General features: G+C 36.9%; 1 protein-coding gene across 37 annotated transcripts in view; it reads left to right on the top strand.

The window, feature by feature from the left end:
• The window catches only part of GRB14 (growth factor receptor bound protein 14), a 192,098-nt gene extending 172,232 nt beyond the window's left edge, over positions 1-19,866 (top strand). For 9 of the 37 annotated variants that reach the window (XM_086370431.1, XM_086370315.1, XM_086370498.1 and 6 more), the window contains 8 exons: positions 2,084-2,194; positions 2,386-2,481; positions 8,611-8,691; positions 15,381-15,497; positions 15,589-15,661; positions 15,806-15,893; positions 18,120-18,213; positions 19,506-19,866. In XM_086370431.1, coding sequence (XP_086226557.1) covers positions 2,084-2,194; positions 2,386-2,481; positions 8,611-8,691; positions 15,381-15,497; positions 15,589-15,661; positions 15,806-15,893; positions 18,120-18,213; positions 19,506-19,652 — 807 coding nt within the window. In that variant the 3' untranslated portion in view covers positions 19,653-19,866. Of the gene's footprint in view, positions 1-2,083; positions 2,246-2,332; positions 2,482-8,610; positions 8,692-9,186; positions 9,644-15,380; positions 15,498-15,588; positions 15,662-15,805; positions 15,894-18,119; positions 18,214-19,505 lie in introns of those variants that run through there. The other 28 variants (XM_086370329.1, XM_086370398.1, XM_086370509.1 and 25 more) reach the window with 14 other exon arrangements.
• The last annotated feature ends 250 nt before the right edge of the window (positions 19,867-20,116 follow it).

Genomic DNA, 20,116 nt, shown 5'->3' with positions numbered 1-20,116 from the left:
TTACCTCTGAACCACCAGGGAAGCCCGGTCTTCTCTCTAGCCTGTGCTTAATAAGCATGTGTTCTGTAGTTTATACATGAAAATGATTTTACCTTCTCCCTCAAAAAAGGAATTCCATATATTAGATAACCCCAAGGATTATGACTTTGATACAAATCATGTAGGTTGTCTAAAGTCTAATATGGCATACCTGCCTGGCAAAGTGACCATTTCCTTCCCTTTTTCTATGAGAAGGGTCTTGTTTATTTTACTTTGTGAAGATGTAGGCTGCACAGGAGTTGCATAAACACTTTTGCAAGCCTTGGAGGAATGGCTGTGACTTACATTTACAGAGAAATATCTAAGTACCCTGCTGTCCACCTCCCCCCTTATGTACACGTGTGCATGCATAGCTTTGCTAACCATGCCAGCTCAGCCTGCAGTCTAATAGTGTTGTAAACCTTGATACGTCTGCACTTCAGTTCAGTTCAGTCGCTCAGTCATGTCCAACTCTTTGCTACCCCATGGACTGCAGCACGTCAGGCCTCCCTGTCCATCACCAACTCCTGAAGTTTACTCATACTCATGTCCATTGAGTCAGTGATACCATCCAAACTAGTGGAAAAAAACTCAAGAGAAGAAGCTGATCATGCCTCTTATGGCCTTCCAGTATTTCTTGAGTTGCCTTTTTCTCGCATCCAAAGGACTCAGCTACATTGACTTCTACAGTATCAGTGGGCAGGAATGGTTTTATTCCATCTTGATAGAAATCAGACATTTTTATGAGCAAAGTTTCTATCAAGGAATAAAGTTTTAAAGGCCATGCCAGTGAGAGTACCTTTCTCCCTCCTCCTCCTCCCTTCTCCCAGGACCCTAGATTGGGTCTCTAACAATTTTCTTTTCTGCTGCATTCTTCCATGGAGTTGGGAACTATATTCATTCATTGGGTTAAAGTGCCTAAAGAACAGTGACACATAGAGAAACAGTTGCATACAACAGAAACTCTTGATGGGATAGCCAGCCTACTGTCCAATGACTGAATTTTTTTGGATTTGGATTTGAATGGGTTGCTCAAATTGCTGAATGTTCTGCTTTGTCTTTCAGTGCATACAATCACTTGAGTTCTTGTTAAACTATAGATTTTGGTTTTGAATCAGCACATCTGGGGTGGGCCCTGAGATTTTCCATTTTTAATAAACTCCCAGGTGCTGATGATACTGCTGGTCTGAGACTGCTAGTAGCAAGATTTTAAAGAACAAATGCATTTTGCTCAGTTTTGATTATACATTCAACCCCAGAATTAAGCATTTCTCCAAGTTATTAACCTATCACAGAAGAGTATGACCCAGATTTCCCATGACCAACTCTAAATCTCATGGCTTTCCCAGAGAAAAAATAGCCCTTCATGATTCCATTTTGCCTTGAAAATCATACAATTCCATCGCCAGGTAATTTCCCTGCATTTATCTGTACAGGCTCCCTTGCTTTTATAAAAGAAGGGGGTCGTGCTGCCTCCCTCATTGCTTGCTGTGGTGTGTGAGGCAGTACACAAACATGAGGAGTAATCGTTTCTCAATGCAGCAGGGATCTTCATCTGTTTCTTTTTTCTTTCTTTTCTTTTACTGCTGCAGAAGCTTAAACCACCCTTCTTCCCTCTGAGGAACTACCATTATTTGAAACCCAGATAAAGAAAACATTTTCAAAAGCTGTTCTTTGCTCTCTTTCTTCTTTCCCTCAGATTCCTTGAAGTGATGGTTAAAGCGAGTCATTTTGCCTGTGGCGGATTCATTTCGATATTTGGCAAAACCAATACAATAGTGTAAAGTTTAAAAATAAAATAAAATAAAATAAAAATAAATATGGAGATATATTTTTTGGTATATTGGAAGTTAAATTGTAAACAGGTCACCTCTTCTTAAATAATCTCATATTCAGCTCCTGGTTATCTAAGGATATGGTGACTTAGTTTTCCTCTCCTTTTGTTTCTATGGTATTATTTGAGATAATGTTTACCAAGGTATAAATTACATAATATAATAGAAATACAAAAGGTAGTGTAAAATATATGTACCCATTTCAACACACACATGTATATTTTTTTAAGGAACCACGGCATTTGCAGTTTTTCAGCGAATTTGGCAATAGTGATATTTATGTGTCACTGGCAGGCAAAAAAAAACACGGAGCACCGACTAACTATGGATTCTGCTTTAAGGTACAGGCTTAATATTTTGCTAGATGAATAAAGCAAGCCTCAGCCTTTTAGGTAAGCTTGAGTTTCTTTTAATTTCTTTTAAAAAGAGACAGCTTTCTCTTATATATAGGAGAATTTTAGTGGCTTTTATTTCAACAGGTGTTACCTTCAAGATATGCATTAACGATAAACAATGTGCTGTGGCCTTCTAGCCTAACAAAGCGGGAGGGCCCCGAGACCTGAAAATGCTCTGTGCAGAAGAAGAGCAGAGTAGGACGTGCTGGGTGACCGCGATTAGATTGCTTAAGGTAATCTCGAGGCAGGTGTGAATTTCTATTAAAAATTGCTGGGAGTACCATCAAAGTTTGAAAATGGCTGTATATCAAAACTCAGAAGACTCACTCTGAATTCGTGTGGTTTTGTGAGGAAAAAGAAAAATAACCACTACCATATTTATGTATTTTATTTTTTATCTAAAAGGTAAACATTTCCAGAGTAGCGTGGAATAACCTAATGCATTTATCTCGTGTGTGTGGAGGCTTCCATTTTTAGAAATGTTCTGATTTTTGTTTTTTGGTAAGACTGTTACATATATAGTCAGTAAAACTGACTGAAATTTCCCCTGTTTACTTAGTCTGCATTTTAGAAACATTGTCATCAATTCTAAGTAAAGTGTATTTTAAAATGTGCCCACCTGGATATGTTTAATGTGTTGTTTTACGTTTTATTTAAGTATTGTGTGAATTGCTTTTTAGTTTAATGCAAATTATTTTTAAAATTTTACTATAGCTGTATTATTCAAATATTCACCTTTGTGCTAAGTAAGAATTCTAGCTTCCATAAGCAAAATTTATTGGCAAACATTTTGACAAGGAGTAAGAATGTTCTGAAATTAGGTAGGGAAGAGAGACACAGATGATACCTTCCTGGATATATAGAAAGCACATGTATTTTCAAAACTTGTATGCTAGTAAATTTAGCACAATTTTAAATTTATAATTATAAAACATCACCCATTTCATTTTAAGAAGGGCAGAATAATCAGGATCAGAATTAGTAGTTGTCATACCAGGCTTGGAGCAAAATCTTATGTTCTGTCCTTTTCCTTTTTTTTTTTTAATTGAGGTAAAATGCTTGTAACATAAAATTAACCAAATTAACTCTTTTTAATATGAACAAATTAGGGGCGTTGCGTACATTCAAAATATGGTGCAACTGCCACCTCTGTCTAGTTCCTAAACATTTTCTTCACTCAAAATGCAACTCTGTGCCCAGTAAGTAGTTACTCTCAGCCTCTGGCAACCATGTTTTTACTCTATGGATTTACCAATTTGGATTTTTCACAGAAATAGAAGTGCCCGGCTATCTCAGTCAGTAGAGCATGCGACTCTTAATCTCAGGTCATGGGTTCAGGCCCCACGTCGGGTGGCACATGTTCTGTGCATCTCCAGTAGCTCAGTCAGCATAGAATCTGCCTGCAGTGCAGGAGACCTGGGTTTGATCCCTGGGTCGGGAAGATCCCTGGAGAAGGAAATGGCAGTCCACTCCAATATTCTTGCCTGAAGAATCCCAGGTACAGAGGAGCCTGGGGGGCTACAGTCCATGGAATCACAAAGAACTGGACATGACTTAGCAACTAAACCACCATACAAACAAAATCATACAATATGTGACATTTTGGATCTGGCTTCTTCACTTAGCATAATTTGTGTTTCATCCATGTTGTAGCAGCTTATATCTGTACTTTGTTCTTTTTATGGCTGAGTAATAGTCCATTGTATGTGTATTGTTTAACACATACATATATGTTAAGTAAACAATTTGTTTATTTATCCATTCATGGGTATTTGGATTGTTTCTACCTTTTACTGTTGTGAATAGTGCTGTTTGGAACATGTCTATACACATATTTATTTGAGTAACAGTTTTTATTTTTATATATATACCTAAAAGTGGATTTGCTGGGCACATGGTAATTCTATGTTTAACTTTTTGACTAATTGCCAAAATGTTTTCCTCAGAGGCTAAACCACTTTATATTCCCACTAGGAATGTATAAGAATTCCAACTTCTCCATACCTCATGAACACATATTATTTTCCATTATTTTTTTTAAAAATAGTCATCCTAGTAGGTGTGAAGTGGTAGGAAGCAAGTGTTTAAAAGTAATGTAAAGCTTTTGGATTAACTGTGAAATTTTCTTCCTTTTGTATTATGGCAGAAAGGTAACTATGGTTACCTTTTTATTAGAAATTTGTTTGTTTCTCAAATAGTCTATTGTCAACATGGCTGTCATGATTTTTATTTCAGCAAATCTTATTAATTCTTTGAAACCCTCATGATAAGTAGTCACTAATCACTTCTATGTTGCTCTCATTGTCATAAAATGTAAAACAAACAAACAAAGTGAAAAAGAGAGAAGTACTTTAGAGTGTCTTGGAAACCAACCAGTCAAGGCAGTAGTAACTTGGTAACCAGAGACATGCATTGGAATCACAGGAGGTGCTTTCTGAGGCTCCATGTGCCCAGCTGCATCCTCGGGGATCCTGACTTAGTGACTGAGTTCCAAGTGTCTGCCTGATTAAGAACCACTGACTTCATCCAGTCCCCTCCTTTCACAGATAAAGAAGCTGGCACTATTTGGAAGACTTTATTCCATCACAGTTATGGTAGAGAAAATATCTTAAGGTGTCTGATTTTCTCTCCCCTTCCATCAGAACTCTGGAAGTCTAGCTAGGCTGATTGAGGAGATACCTTCCAACATTGTATAGCAAGACTTTCTCCCTTCTCATGGGCTCAAATTCAAATACCCAACACAGAAGCAGGCGGTAAACCCACTTCCTTTAAAAGTCCTTCAGTGACTCTAACATGCCATTGATTTTATTAGGATGCTCCATTATTTTTATGTAACTAGAAAGATAAGAATTATGGCAATAAAATTATGATGTGAGGTTTCACATCACTTATAATTTTTATTTTCATTTGAGTATTTAGATTTATTTAGGCCTGTAGTCCTGCTTCTCATCATTTTTGTTGAAGTTATCAATTTTGTGTATGTACACACACACACACACATATATTTATGAAATAAATTAGTTAAGGTATTCATGAAACTTCTTCATATTCTAAATCTGACTTTTCTGAATCATTTTCATCTCAGAGTCATGGATACTTATATTTTTCACAGATTATCCAGCTCTGTGCCTTCAAGAGCTTTGGGGAGGCAGATGAGTGCTCTGCCATGGTCTGTGAGGTTCTTTCTAGCCGCTGGCAATCCCTTTGCAAGGTTTGATGCTAATGACTTTTTAATCCCATCAATTTCAGGCAATGGCAAGTTGCTTGGTCCACAGTGAATATAAGATGCCATAGGTTATAATACAGATTGTTAGTCTAAAAACAGATGTCTGTCTGAGAAATGGTGAAATATACTGAAAGCTTTGTTCTTTTTATATCCAGAATGCTGTTTCTGGAAGATTGTGCCTTCTTACTGTTTGACTCTTCTCAGTCTCTTTCAAGTCCCAGATGCCCAGTTTAAAGAGGCTATGTTGTATCAGTTTTCTATAGCTGCTATAACACATTACTACCATCATAGTGGCTTAAAACACAAAATTATTATCCTTCACCTCTGTCATTCAGACATCTGAAATGGGTCTATTGGCCTAAAAAGGTGTCAACAGGGCTCCATTCTTTTTTGGAGGCTTTAAGGGAGGATCTGTTTTCTTGCCCTTTCCAGCCTTTAGAGACTGTTCATGACACCTTCCTCCATCCTTAAAGGCAGCAATATCCTGCTGAGTTCTTTCCATGCTCCCTTTTTTCCGATTCTCTCTTCTGGCTCTGGATAAGGATCCTTGTGATTACACTGGATCTACCAGGATCATCTAAGACAATCATGTCATTCCAAAGTCAGCTGATCAACACCCTTAATCATATCTGCAACCTTATTTCCCCTTTGCCAGCTAGCCTAGCAACCCACTCAAGTATCCTTGCTTGGAGAATTCCATGGACAGAAGAGCCTGGTGGGGTACAGTCCATGGGGTCGCAAAGAGTCAGACGCGACTGTTAAACCCACACAGTTAGCCTGATGTATTATATTCACAGGTTCCAGGATGTGGACATATATGGCCCATTATTCTGCTACCACATCCATGTTCCCTGTTTGTTTCAATTATGGCAAGGCTTTTCCAGATGAGGCTGGAAATACAGGCCAGCATCAGTGAAATCCTTTAGCATGGAACCAATGAGAAACCACCATGGAATCAAACGGGCAAGTGATATGATCTGTTTTACATTTAAAAATAATCAGTTACAGGAAGCCTGGGCCTGCCAGCACAGACACATTTGAGACTGTCTAATAGGGGACTGGCAGCTTGTTGTCAATGAGGTGCTGATTTGATCCCCATGGCTGGTGCAGCTGGGCTCACCTAGGGTTAGAGGTAGCTTTTGATCATCTCCTTTGGTTGTCTATTGTGTTATTTCCAGTTTATTGGCAAGGAGGAGGGGAAGACTAGTCTATGTTATGTTGGCTCAACCAGAAGTACCCTTCTTGTTTCCATTATATGCTGTTTATTAGATATAGTCTCCCCCAAGAATTTTGGCCTCTTGCTTTATTTTCCTTTCTTTTTCATATATACATGTAAACTCTTCATGTAGCAACAAACAGAAATATTCCCATTCTCTTTGAAGAAATTCCATTTCCATATAGAATCAGAAAAAAATCAGAGACTTAGAAAAGGGGAGATTTGTTCGTGTAGACTGTCCCAGGTACATGGTGTCTTTTTCCCCTTTCCTTCAGTTAGAACTCCTACATATTTTGGTGCCTTAACCTCCATAGGACAGGGAAATATTAAGGTGATCCATGCCCTACCCCTTGATCAGAGTTAACTGCCTACTAAAGACTTTCAGCAGCACAGAAGCAACTTCCTAAAGCCAGGGGTACTGGGGACAGAACATCTTTGAAGGAAACAGTTTTATTAGTAGATGACAGACTTTTCACTTCAGGTGAATAAAAGGTGTCCAGGCAGCACGTACTTGTGAAAGTGTTGGTTGGAGTCTATTATATATTCTTCAAAATGAACTTGACTAGAAGTTAAGCTCCTCTTTCTTCTTAAAGTCATTGTATGCTTAGAGTTGATTTAAAATAAATTTCATTAGATCCTATTAATGTCAATCAAACCTTAAATTAAAAAATAACTTTTAGAAGTTGGGAAATAATTGGATAAAGAAGTCAACACAGAGAATTTTAAATGACTCTGGGTTTGTAGTCATATTAAAAGCAAAATCTTGAAAACAATGACTTCCCTCGCCCCCCTCTGACTTTCTGCCTAATTACCAAATATATCCACATTGCTGGAATTGCTTTCAAGAAAATAGTTTTTATTAGAGAAATAGCTCTGTTGGAATGTTTAAATGGAATTCATCCTAAGGCTAATATTGTTTTCCATGGTCTTTTCAAAGTCTTTTATATAGGACCTACTTTTAAGTTCATAATGGCTCCATGAAATGGAGAGAATTATAGACGGTAGCAGAAAAAAAGACAAGCCTATCTGTTCCATTGGTTTCTTCTTTCCTTTTTTTTTTTTTTTTAAGGGAGTAACTTAAATCTAAGGGGGTTATCTTCCAGTTTCAGATGGGGGCTCCCGCAAGATGTTTGTTTGGCCATGGCAGTTGACGTTCTTAGTGTTTCTCAAACTAATAATCCAATTATAATCCAGACCCACTTTCTTATCGTAGCCTGGCAGTCTGGTTTTTATGATGCTACCTCATGAAAGTAAAGACTGTGTAGTTATCTACTGCTCTTTACATTGTATGCCATGACCCTTTGTCTGAAATCAGCCTGATGCCCCACCATTTTGATTCCCAGAATTTAAAGTCAAAAATTAAACAATGGCCTAAGAGTGTTGTTACCAGAGGATGGTACAGTGCCAGGAATCTTCAAAATAGGATCAAGTTTATGGATTACAAAAGACAGTGTAATTCATCAATCAGTCATTGAAGAGTTATGGTAAATTTGTCATTGAAGAGTTATGGTAAATTTTACCCAGTTCTGCTTAGGATGTGTGTCAGATTCTCAGAGTCTTTGTACCATAAACTCAGGAAGACTTCCCAAGTGAGCTATCTTATCACTAGGTGATATACCACTCCACATAGTTTTGGTGCTATTGACACAAGAATAATGAGTAGGAATGTCAATTCCAGATCTTTGTATTGTAAGCTAGAACTTAAGTGTGGGTCCCAATAAAAACCACTCTTTTAAACCGTCCTATTTAGAACGTAAAATTTTATCTTTCAAAATTTTGGTTGCTTTACTTATTTATTTTAATGAAAGCTTGTAATTTTCGTTTTTTATATTGATGTATAATGAATGAGAGTATTTATTTTCATAAGTTACATATGTGGTAAAAGTGGTGGGACTGTGTTTTTATTTATTTATTCTGCAGTATGGCATGCAGCTGTACCAGAATTACATGCATCCGTATCAAGGCAGAAGTGGCTACAGTTCTCAGAGTATATCTCCCATGGTAAGGACCAAGTTTTTGAACCTACATTTTGTTTTATATTTACATTACATTAATTTGCAATCACATTACATTATAAATGTACATTATAATACATTTCCTTTTTTTTTGGTCAAGTAAAGTAACTTTTGGACAGCTTCTTACCATGTTATATTAAACTATTTACTTTTGGATCTTATGTGAGTGCAACCTATGTGATAAAATCAAATAGTGGGGCATACATTAAGTAGTCATAATAAAACATAATAAAACATAAAATAATGTTTTATGTTAAAGAAAAATTTTAAATATTTGAAAGAATTATGAGAGTCATTGTGTGTCATTACATTGAAGTTTAGATTTTAAAAAGATATTTTATAGAACACTGTCCTTGAGAGTGTAGATATTTCTTAATTATTGATTTGATTGTAGGTTTATTTATTTAAATATTAATTCTGGGATTATCATAGCCTGTGACTTATTTTGCATTCTGATTTTCTAACAATAATATTTTTAAAGTTTCAGGTCCTTGAAAAACATACCGCTCTCCAGGAAACCCAAAAGATGCAAGCCAAAATATTGGTTGTGCATTACATTAAGACTAGCACCGCTTCACAAGTTTATCCTAAATGGCACTTGGATATTTATACACAGATACATCTTTCCCCGTCTTTGGGACCTAATTTTAATTTCCTGTGCATTAACAAGAAATTTATTTTTGAACTTAAAGTTTATGTTCTGCTGTTTTTGCTTGTGCTCTTTACTGGTGAATATATTGGAAATTTGGACGTATGAGCTTGTGTGACCAATCGGCTAACATGCTGCATTTACACTTAGGTTAAAACATGCTTTTCATGGCTGTGACCAAGGGAGGTGCATTTTCGCACATGGTAACATAGCAGATAAAACACTCAGTTCTAGGAATGAGGCATGAAATAATGTCGATTATGTATCCTGATAGACTAATATGGAAAAAGAATTCCAATTCTGTAGTTATGGTGCTTTAAGTTAAGGAAGAGTAACTTTTCATTTTTATATCTATTACTTTTTAGCTCTAAAATAAGGAAGTAAGGAATGTAATGAATTTTTATAAAAGCAGTAGCTTTAAGGTGAGAATTTTTATAATTTGTCAGCTTACCCTAATCTTTTAATTCATGTATATATGAATAATGAATTTTATTATCTTAATCCTTTTCTAAATCCTTCTAAATTTCTTTCAGAGTCTAAAGTTATTAGGATGAGCATGTTAATAGCAGCCATGATTTGGAGGCAATTATTATTTAGTATCCTCTTAATCATAGGGGAAAAAAGCTATAAAATAAGTCCTTTCCAGTCTCATCATTGTCATTAATATACAAGTATAGTATTATTCTTGCTTCTTTCCATTGAAACTGATCCTACTGTTGATCAGTAAATCTATGACGGTTCAGTTAATGTAGCTGTATTTGTTCAACACCTTGTATAAGAAAAGACACTCCTTGAGTCTTGAATTTGGCTGTAAACAGGAGTTCAAGGACAAGAGGTTTGAATCTCTGTGATGCGGACAAGGACCTAGTCCTGTATGGCAGTTGACATCAGACAAAATGGCACCTCTATTCTTCTTAATTTTCAGGAAGGAAACTTAAAAGATTGGGGAGGCATTTGTGTTTACTTTGATATGTATACAGAATCCCAGGATAGTTTCTAGATGAGAGAGTCAGTGACCTCACCTGCCTCTGGGTTTTCATCAAGGCAGCACGTTCAAGGAACAGCAGGAAAAACTTTGCCTACTTTAGTTATAGTTTTAAGGGACAATGTTATCTTCTTCTCCAGGGATTCATTTTGAGAAGGGAAATGAGAAAAAATTATCATACCATAATGAACATCTTAACTATATACAGCACACAGTAGCTACCCCATCAGGCTTTGGAAGGAGAATCATCAGCAGATATTTCAAGAAGCAGATATTTGGCCTATTTTTAGGACAAAAAACAGAATTCATTTAAAGGAACATCTATCAGTTAGACCCTGGCCAGAATGAGGGGATGGGAGAAGCAAATCAACTGAAGTTCTTATGTATTGTTTCTCATATTTGACCTTGAGCTAGACATTCCAAATTGCATTTTCTTCCCTGTACCTCCCATCCCGTGGTACAGAAAAGAACCTTAGATAGGGCCTGTCACTGTTTTTACCAAGAGTGTGACTTTGGTTGAGTCACTGCTGTCCTGCAGTATAAAATAAGGGAGGGTGGTTGTGTGATCTGTAGAAATGATTATACCTCTGATGTCCTGTGGCTCTGTATGACACTGATGAGAGGTGAGTGTCAGACACTATCTGAGGAAATTCTGTGCCCTCTTACTATGGCCTGCACTGCATGTTTATGTGAAAGTCACTTGCTCAGTCGTGTCTGACTCTTTGCAATCCCACGGACTGTAACGCGCCAGGCTTGTCTGTCCATTGAATTCTCCAGGCAAGAATACCGGAGTAGGTTGCCATTCCCTTCTCCAGGGGATCTTTCTGACCCAGGGATTGAACCTGGGTCTCCTACATTGCAGGCAGATTATTTACCATCTGAGCCACCAGGAAAGCCCTGGAGTGGCAGAGACTGAGTAGTTAACTAGTTGCTGCTTAGCTAAGCTGCCTGAAAAACATTTCATGCCCCAGCCTCACTCAAAAGTGTTTGGATCTGATCTCAAGGTTGATCTGGCTAATGGAGGGTGTACTCAGGCTCCTTCTTTCTTAAAGAGAGACATGCTATTAAAATCATGGACTTTTATTTTTGGGGCTTGCCCTGTTTATCCACCCCATGGAAGAGCTAGGAAAAGGGACAAATAGTTGAGAAATACACTGATTCTGAATGTTAACAATGTCGCTTTCCTATGTGAAAGAAATTGAGCTGAAAATGACCTTTTGGTTCAAGTCAGGTTTTGCTTCACTTCCATTTCTTTGTCCACCAAAGGTAAACTATTAATTTTTCATCTACCACCTGCCATTCAGTAGAAAACATTTGCTCTATTTCTGTGTGTTCCCCTAGCATAGTTAACGTAGCAAATGAAAATACTTATTTGTATTGTAGACTCCCTACTTAAGGTCAGGTAATTATGGAACATGGGATCTTGTTTTACATTTCAGCCTGTCATACTATAGGGGAAAAAATGAGAAGCGAATTAAGAACAACTGCTTATGTTTATTTTTCTTTCCTAACAGTATTTTTATGTTATCAGAGTCTTGTGATTACAGAGGCCATCTTGGCATGTGAAGGCAGAGATATTATAAGGATAAAGCTATCATTATGATTGAGATTAGTTACTCTGTGGCTTGGGCAGGTGGAAGCTTTTCATTAATGTTGGCAAAGCAAAAGTATATCTGACTGGTCCATGACCCAGCAGAGAAGATCATGGGGTGAGAAGGGCAAAGTAAGGTGTGACAGCAAATAGAGATTACAGAGACAGCATCTGTCTGGAAAGAGCAGCTGTCAGTTGCAAAAACTCCTGTAACAAATGAAAGATTGCACGCCAGATCTCCACAAATAAAGAGGAACCATAATAAGATTGTGGACCACTACAGCAAGGTTTCGAGAGGAAACAATAAATGCTAACAAAGTGGGATGTGTAACGCAGAGATAAATGATCCCCCCATCCCATTTTTGTATGAACCAGGTTTTGTTTCAAGCAGACTTTGACTAGAGTCTGTTAGACGAAGCAGGATATGGAAGAAACCATGTGGAGAGAGAGGCAAAATGGCCTTAAGCCAGGAGTCTCCAGGTGTATATTGGCTCATCCTTTACCATGAAAACTTTTTTTGTGTTGTGTGTGTGTGTGTGTGTGTGCACACACTCAAGTTGTGTTTAGTTCTTTGCAACCCCATGGACTGTAGCCCGTCAGGCTTCTCTGTCCATGGAATTTTCCAGGCAGGAATACCAACGCGGTTTGCCATTTCCTTTGGGGGATCTTCCTGACCCAAGAATTGAACTGCATCTCTTTTGTCTCCTGGATTGGCAGGCGGATTCTTTAGCACTGGCTCCATCTGGAAGCCCATTTTTTGTGTGTTGCTCTTCTATTAATGACCAGTGGGGAAAGCCTATTAAACATTGCCCATGCTGGTTTATCGGAGAAGGCAATGGCACCCCACTCCAGTACTCTTGCCTGGAAAATCCCATGGATGGAGGAGCCTGGTGGACTGCAGTCCATGGGGTCCCTAGGAGTCGGACACGACTGAGAGACTTCACTTTCACTTTTCACTTTCATGCATTGGAGAAGGAAATGGCAATCCACTCGAGTATTCTTGCCTGGAGAATCCCAGGGACGGGGGAGCCTGGTGGGCTGCCGTCTATGGGGTCGCACAGAGTCGGACACGACTGAAGCGACTTAGCAGCAGCAGCAGCATGCTGGTTTATGGGCTTCCTAGTTGGCACTATGGTAAAGAACTCACCTGCCAATGCAGGAGATTTAAGAGACATAGATTCGATCCCTGGGTAGGGAAGATCCTCTGGGGGAGGAAATGGCAACCCACTCCAATATACTTGCCAGGAGAATCCCATGGACAGAGGAGTCTGGCGGACCATGATGTCACTTCAGTTCAGTTCAGTCACTCAGTCGTGTCCGACTCTTTGTGACCCATGGACATCACCAACTCCCGGAGCTTATTCAAACTCATGTCAGTGGAGTCGGTGATGCCATCCAACCATCTCATCCTCTGTTGTCCCCTTCTCCTCCCGCCTTCAGTCTTTCCCAGCATCAGGGTCTTTTCCAAAGAGTCAGTTCTTCGCATCAGGTAGCCAAAGTACTGGAGTTTCAGCTTTAGCATCAGTCCTTCCAATGAATATTCAGACTGATTTCCTTTAGGCGAGACTGGTTGGATCTCCTTGCAGTCCAAGGGACTCTCAAGAGTCTCCTCCAACACCACAGTTCAAAAGCATCAATTCTTTGCTGCTCAGCTTTCTTGATAGTCCAACTCTCACATCCATACATGGCTACTGGAAAAACCAAAGCTTTTACTAGACAGACCTTTGTTGGAAAAGTAATGTCTCTGCTTTTTAATATGCTGTCTAGGTTCATCATAACTTTTCTTCCAAGGAGCAAGCATCTTTTAATTTCATGTCTGCAGTCACATCTGCAGTGATTTTGGAGCCCCCCCAAATAAAGTCTGTCACTGTTTCCATTGTTTCCCTGTCTGTTTGCCATGAAGTGATGGGACCAGATGCCATGATCTTAGTTTTCTGAATGTTGAGTTTTAAGCCAACTTTTTCACTCTCTTCTTTCACTTTCATCATGAGGTTCTTTAGTTCATCTTTGCTTTCTGCCATAAGGGTGGTGTCATCTGCCTATCTGAGGTTATTGATATTTCCCTCAGCAATCTTGATTCCAGCTTGTGCTTCATCCAGCCCAGCGTTTCTCATGATGTCCTCTGCATATACGTTAAATAAGCAGGGTGACAATATACAGCCTTGATGTACTCCTTTTCTAATTATATACCAGTCTGTTGTTCCATGTCCAGTTCTAACTGTTTCTTCTTGACTGGCATAAAGATTTCTCAGGAGGCAGGTCAGGTGGTCTGGTATTCCTTTCTCTTTCAGAATTTTCCACAGTTTGTTGTAATCCACACAGTCAAAGGCTTTGGCATAGTCAATAAAGCAGAAATAGATGTTTTTCTGGAACTCACTCACTTTTTCGATAATCCAACAGACTGTAACCTATAGGGTCACAAACTGAAGTGACTTAGCATGCATACACATGCTGGTTTTGGATATTTTGTCTTTTGGAGAGGTTTTATTCCTGTAAACCGAGTGACACTTGTAATCGGAGAGTTTGACAAGTTTTTTTTTTTTTTTTTTTTAGCATACATTATTTAAGATGACACATTTTAAAGAAAGATGGTTGTGAATTAGAGTCCTAAACAAAGAAAAAACAAAATAAGATCCATGTTTTGGGTGTTTTATTTTCACAATCAGAGACTATGAATGAAAAAAGTAATTGGCAAAGATGACTTTCTTACTTGTTTAAAATTATGTTTAAAGATGTCTTCCTTTTCTATTGGTTCTTTCATCATTCAAACTAAGTTTTGCAACTCTTATTTTGCCATGTTTATGCCCATAAGATGAAAACACATTCACATACTAAATCATAGAAATTTTAATATTATGGAGTTATCTGAATTATTTCATTAAACGTCATTTTCTAAGTTAGAGGAAAGTTGATGTGATAAACTTTTAAAATACATGTTGTTGGTTTATTATAAAATATGAGTACTGTTTCTTTCTAAAGAAGTAATGTAAGTGAATCTGTTATAGCTTTAGTGTATCTTGAATCTTAATAAAAGCTGTTTTATAAGTAGGTAGATTTAACATTTAAATAACCATTGATGAATTTCAAAGCATAATAGAGAGATGAATTTGGAAGTGATGGATATTTTTAGCCATATGAAGGATTATTTTTTTGTGAATTGGTATTTTTCTGCTTAAATGAATAAAAAGATACAGGGTTGCTTTAGGAGAAAGACATACTTACCTTGAAAGCTAATAATCTCTCTTAATTCAGTGACCTTAACAAATAACTGTGTAACTTACTTAAATTATTTTATAGCATCATTTCCTATCAATATGTATTGTTAACTTTTTAATTTCCTGCTAGTTACCTTTGGAACCATATCCTAAAATGGAGATATATTGTCAGCAAAGGACTGAAAGGTAACTTCAAAGGTATTTTCAAGGTAAAAAAAAATGTGCTTTTTTCCAGAGAAGTATATCAGAGAATTCCCTGGTAGCAATGGATTTCTCAGGCCAGAAAACCAGAGTTATAGAAAATCCCACTGAAGCCCTTTCCGTTGCAGTTGAAGAAGGACTAGCTTGGAGGGTACAGATTAGCTTCATGTTCTTCAAAATATTTATGATTTGAATTTGTTTCACCCCGAAAGTTGAAATTTGTCTCCCACTTCCTTATGCAGAAAAAAGGATGTTTACGCCTGGGCAGTCACGGTAGCCCCACTGCATCCTCACAGAGCTCTGCCGCAAGCATGGGTATGTCTGCGCACAGTCGCCGTGGCCAGCTGGGTGGGAAGGTTGCATTTAGATGTAGTCACTGAGGGGCCAGGGTCAAAGTACATGTCATTAGACTATGATCATTTCAAACAAATCTTGTATTACCCCACGTTATTTCTTCAGCTATCCACCGGTCCCAACCATGGTTTCACCACAAAATTTCTAGAGAGGAAGCTCAGCGATTGATTATTCAGCAAGGTCTAGTGGATGGGTAAGTTAGATTTTGAATAGCACTGATTTTTGATTTCTCTTATAATCAGTAATTACTTATTCAACAGAGAGAGTTTTGATTTCGGCTCAATAAAACAGAAGTGACTTTGTGTTGTAAGGATGGTTGCCACTGAATCCTAGCAATACCTAGACAATACCTGTTATATTGCAGTTGCATAGTCTTTGTCCATAAAGAAGATAGCTGAATAGGATTCTCTGGTCTTAAACATTGATAGTTAATATTTTCCCATTCTGTGCATCTCAGATATTAATTGATGGGGGAAAACTGAACACGTTTTGGTGTGTCAACATTTTGATTTGAATTGATTAGTACAATGGCAAAGTACTGTTTGTGTCATGACAAAACCGCATCTTACAAAACCATGAACCACATTTTACATGTTGCACATTTTTTTAAGTTTGATGGAGGGTGTGTTAAAGTAAAACATAAAAGTAAAGCAAAAAGCTGTTTCTTATGTACTTAGACTATTTCATGTTTTTCTGTTTACATCCCATTTCTTTCCTCTAAATTTTAACAGTTTCAAGTAATATAAACCTATGAAAATAGTACTTTTTGACTCTTCTCATGTTATCTTTTAGTTTGGGATACCATAGAAGACACAGGAGAAGCAGAAAATTTACTATGCAAGATTTATGTTCTAAAGAATTTTATTCTTCTCAAATTACTCAATATTATAGATACTTCCTATAATATAATATTAGCTGAATTTTATTCCTAAATGCAGTACAAATTAAGGAGGTTGTATTGAGGTTTGGATGGGAAATAAAACCAGCATCAATTTAAACAAGTGGTAATGGGATCTTATATCTTCAAGGGTTGGATTAAAATGATGGCAAGATTTCAAGGTGATTTAATACAGACATTTAGACAAAAATGCGTTTTCATGTAGAAGATTATTAATAGCAAGTCAGCATTTCAGTAGGCTCTAAATAAGAAAAGATTTCAATATATTCTACATGGAACTAGATCTTTTTAGATTAAATCTGAACAATCAGCAGAATTACTGTTTGATAAGACCAATAAAAGAAATAAATCACAAAGGATTGTCAAAATATTTTGGAGGATTATAATTTTCCTTATTTTTGAGCCCAGTTTTTTTAATTGAATGACATAACTGCCAAAAGAATGACATATCCTTATGTTTTACGTTTTTTAATGTAAAAACTTGTTTTTGGTCTTCCTTTTGGAAAGATGTGATGCTGTCGGGCAGTCCGCTAGGTGGTAGTGTTGATCCACTCAGGAATCAGGAATCAGGTGAGGCTTAGAGCTTGACTGACCAGGGAAACTCCCTTTTGTCCCATCTCCCAGAGATGGAATGTCAGAATCACACAGCACAGATGAAATGGATAATCTTGTCAGACGTCTGTGATGGCTCACTTTTGGCTGTCTCTTGCCTCAGGTACAGTGAGATTAGTTATCGGAGTCACCAGTGGGAACTGTTCGCCCAGTCTGTTTGCCAGCAATTAATACAAAGATGGTGATGCACTGAGTTGCCAGTTAATAAGAATCCACGCCTGGCCACATTTTTCTTAGGCCATTAGGACACGTCTTGTTTTTCTAGCCTGTTATAGAGACTTTATGCTACCTTTTTCAAGGTTGAAGTAAATGTTGTTTGGATATTTCTCTTACTAAAAGTATTTTGTTCAAACATTTAATAAATGATTTCAGGATTGATTTTTAGAATATATTCACTTCTCAGTTTTAGTTGTAGGTAGTAGTAGGAATCAGAATTAAAAAAAAAAAAAAAAAAGGATCCAGTATAGAAGAGTGGGTTTAAAATTTTTTAATTCTAAAAAGTTTCTTTCTGCAGGACTTTACATGATCCAGAAGTAACAATATGCTAATGATTCATTCTCTGTACCAAAAAGTTGCATATGATTACCCAACTTCCCAATGGAAAAAGGACTTGGCAATAATTGTTGATGCCAGCATAGCTTTATATTGGTTATTGTGAGCAAAAAAATCTGACAGATGACTGTCATTTATACTATTAAAATTAAATTAATTCCAATGATAGTTTTATAGTATTAGAGTATATCATACCATATTGTTTACCATGTTGGATAATCCCATCATTGAATACGCAGTAAAAGGAAAACTCCAGCTACATTTAGGAATATACTTCCTGGATTTGGTGTAGGCTATATTTCTATGAAATCCATGAATAAATATAGAAAAACATTGAAATTCCTTCTCTCTCTTTAGAGTTTTCTTGGTACGGGATAGTCAGAGTAACCCCAAAACTTTTGTACTGTCAATGAGTCATGGACAAAAAATAAAGCACTTTCAAATTATACCAGTAAGTATTTGTGATTTCTTATTCGTGTATTAGAGATGATCTTAATGCACAAGCTTTGGAGACTTTAGTTTTCTTTGGTTCTTTTATTAAATATAATATGGGAGCTTGTGCTTTGACTAGAGTTAAGTATGGCAGAAATGGTTTTATGAGTCTGAATTAATATAAGAAATACAGGAATTGTAAAAATTAAATTTCCCTTTTCTCATGAAATATGATTTGGTAATATTGTATAGACCCCATGCCACTTATTATTAAAAGGCCACTGAAAATTCTTTCTCCTGAAATCTACTAGTGGTTCTTTAAAAACCATTATTTTAAAGCCCGTTCTCTCTTGTCCCAAAAATTTTTTTTTGTAGTTTTGTTTATAATCATCATTATGGATATGTAAGCAGGTGTTGTAGCACTGGAGATCATTATTTAAACTATTCTGAACACCTTTTAAAAATGTAATTCTGCTTCCAGGTGGCACAGCTTGCTTTGAGATTTTGTTGTTGTTGTTCTTGCTCCTGCTGCATATGTGTGTGTGTATGTGCAAGCGTGCATGTATGTATGCATGTGGTCTGTGTATTAGAACCAGATAGTGTGGAACAGAGATCCAGTCTACTTTCAAAAAGTATTAACATGAAATTGCTAAGTTGCTAGTGTTTTCTTTTTTCAAATGAACTCTTTCTGAAATTATCCAATCCATATGAAGTTTCTTCCTGACTGCATTTTATTATGTAAGTGACATCCCTGGCAAGTTATGAATTGCTTAATGCCCGAAGATCTCAATGCAAAGGGAAAAGAAAAAAACCAAATCAACCTGTCATTCCATTAACATAATGTTTGACTGACTGCTCCAGAATCAATTTACTGATACAAATTCTGGTGGATGTTCATTTTTAAATATACAAAGTGAGGCTTTAGGTAGACAGCAATTAGAAGTGGAAATTATTTTCTGAGGGTAGGCATACTAAAATCTTTTGTTGACTCTTACACTAAATAGTGCAGATTTCTCACTGTGTACTGTATTGATTCAGACTGGTCCTACTATTCTAACTATAGACCGTTAAGAGAATTGAAGATACAGGAAGTAGAGCCACACTGCTTACCTTGGGATCAGATGATATTTCCTTTAAATGCAAGTACAGTTACAAAAAAGAAGTGGATGTGCCAGAATCTTCTCTTCACTGTCCTTTAGTATTATAAATGTGTCAGTTTTGGCATTTAAAGATGCAGTGTGCAATAGAACATGATTGACTTTCTGAGTAGTTATTTCCCTTCTTACTGGTTTGTTGTTTTTCCTGTTTCAGGTGGAAGATGATGGTGAGATGTTCCACACCCTAGATGATGGACATACAAGATTTACGGATCTAATCCAGTTGGTGGAGTTCTATCAACTCAATAAGGGTGTTCTTCCTTGCAAGCTGAAACATTATTGTGCTAGGATTGCACTTTAGCCAAACCAGAAGTGACTTGTTAAACTGTTGAGGAAAAAGAACTCAAGAAAAAGACCATAAATAAGGGTGAAGGCATTGCCATGGTGAAAATAATCTATTTCACCTACAATTACAAAAAATAGTTTGTACGTTACAAATAATTCAAGATTTGGATTGACATTACCTTCATCATTTAAAAATTCATTAGTTAAAATTAAACCTCAGAAAAAAATGATTTGGTGTGTTCTTGTGTGATTTTACATTATTATAATATTTTCTTCAAATATACATAATTTAGACATCTTTCTGTCCTTATTTACTATAGCAGCATTAGAATTCTCAACCACAAAATGTGAAAAAAATATGAGGCTCAGAATGAATTATTTGTGGACTGAATTTCAATTATACTACTGTTTTTATAACTTAAGAAGTATGATAAAAATTTGAGTTATCAATTAAAAGAAGCTACCTGCAACCTGTTAATA

This window comes from Bos grunniens, chromosome 2, assembly GCF_055505025.1.
Source record: "Bos grunniens cultivar Pamir isolate PY7600 chromosome 2, Bosgru_T2T1.0, whole genome shotgun sequence".
In the NCBI taxonomy this organism is placed as follows: domain Eukaryota; kingdom Metazoa; phylum Chordata; class Mammalia; order Artiodactyla; family Bovidae; genus Bos; species Bos grunniens.
The sequence above is the reverse complement of the archived record's forward strand: the minus strand, read 5'-3'. Positions and strand labels throughout refer to the sequence as shown.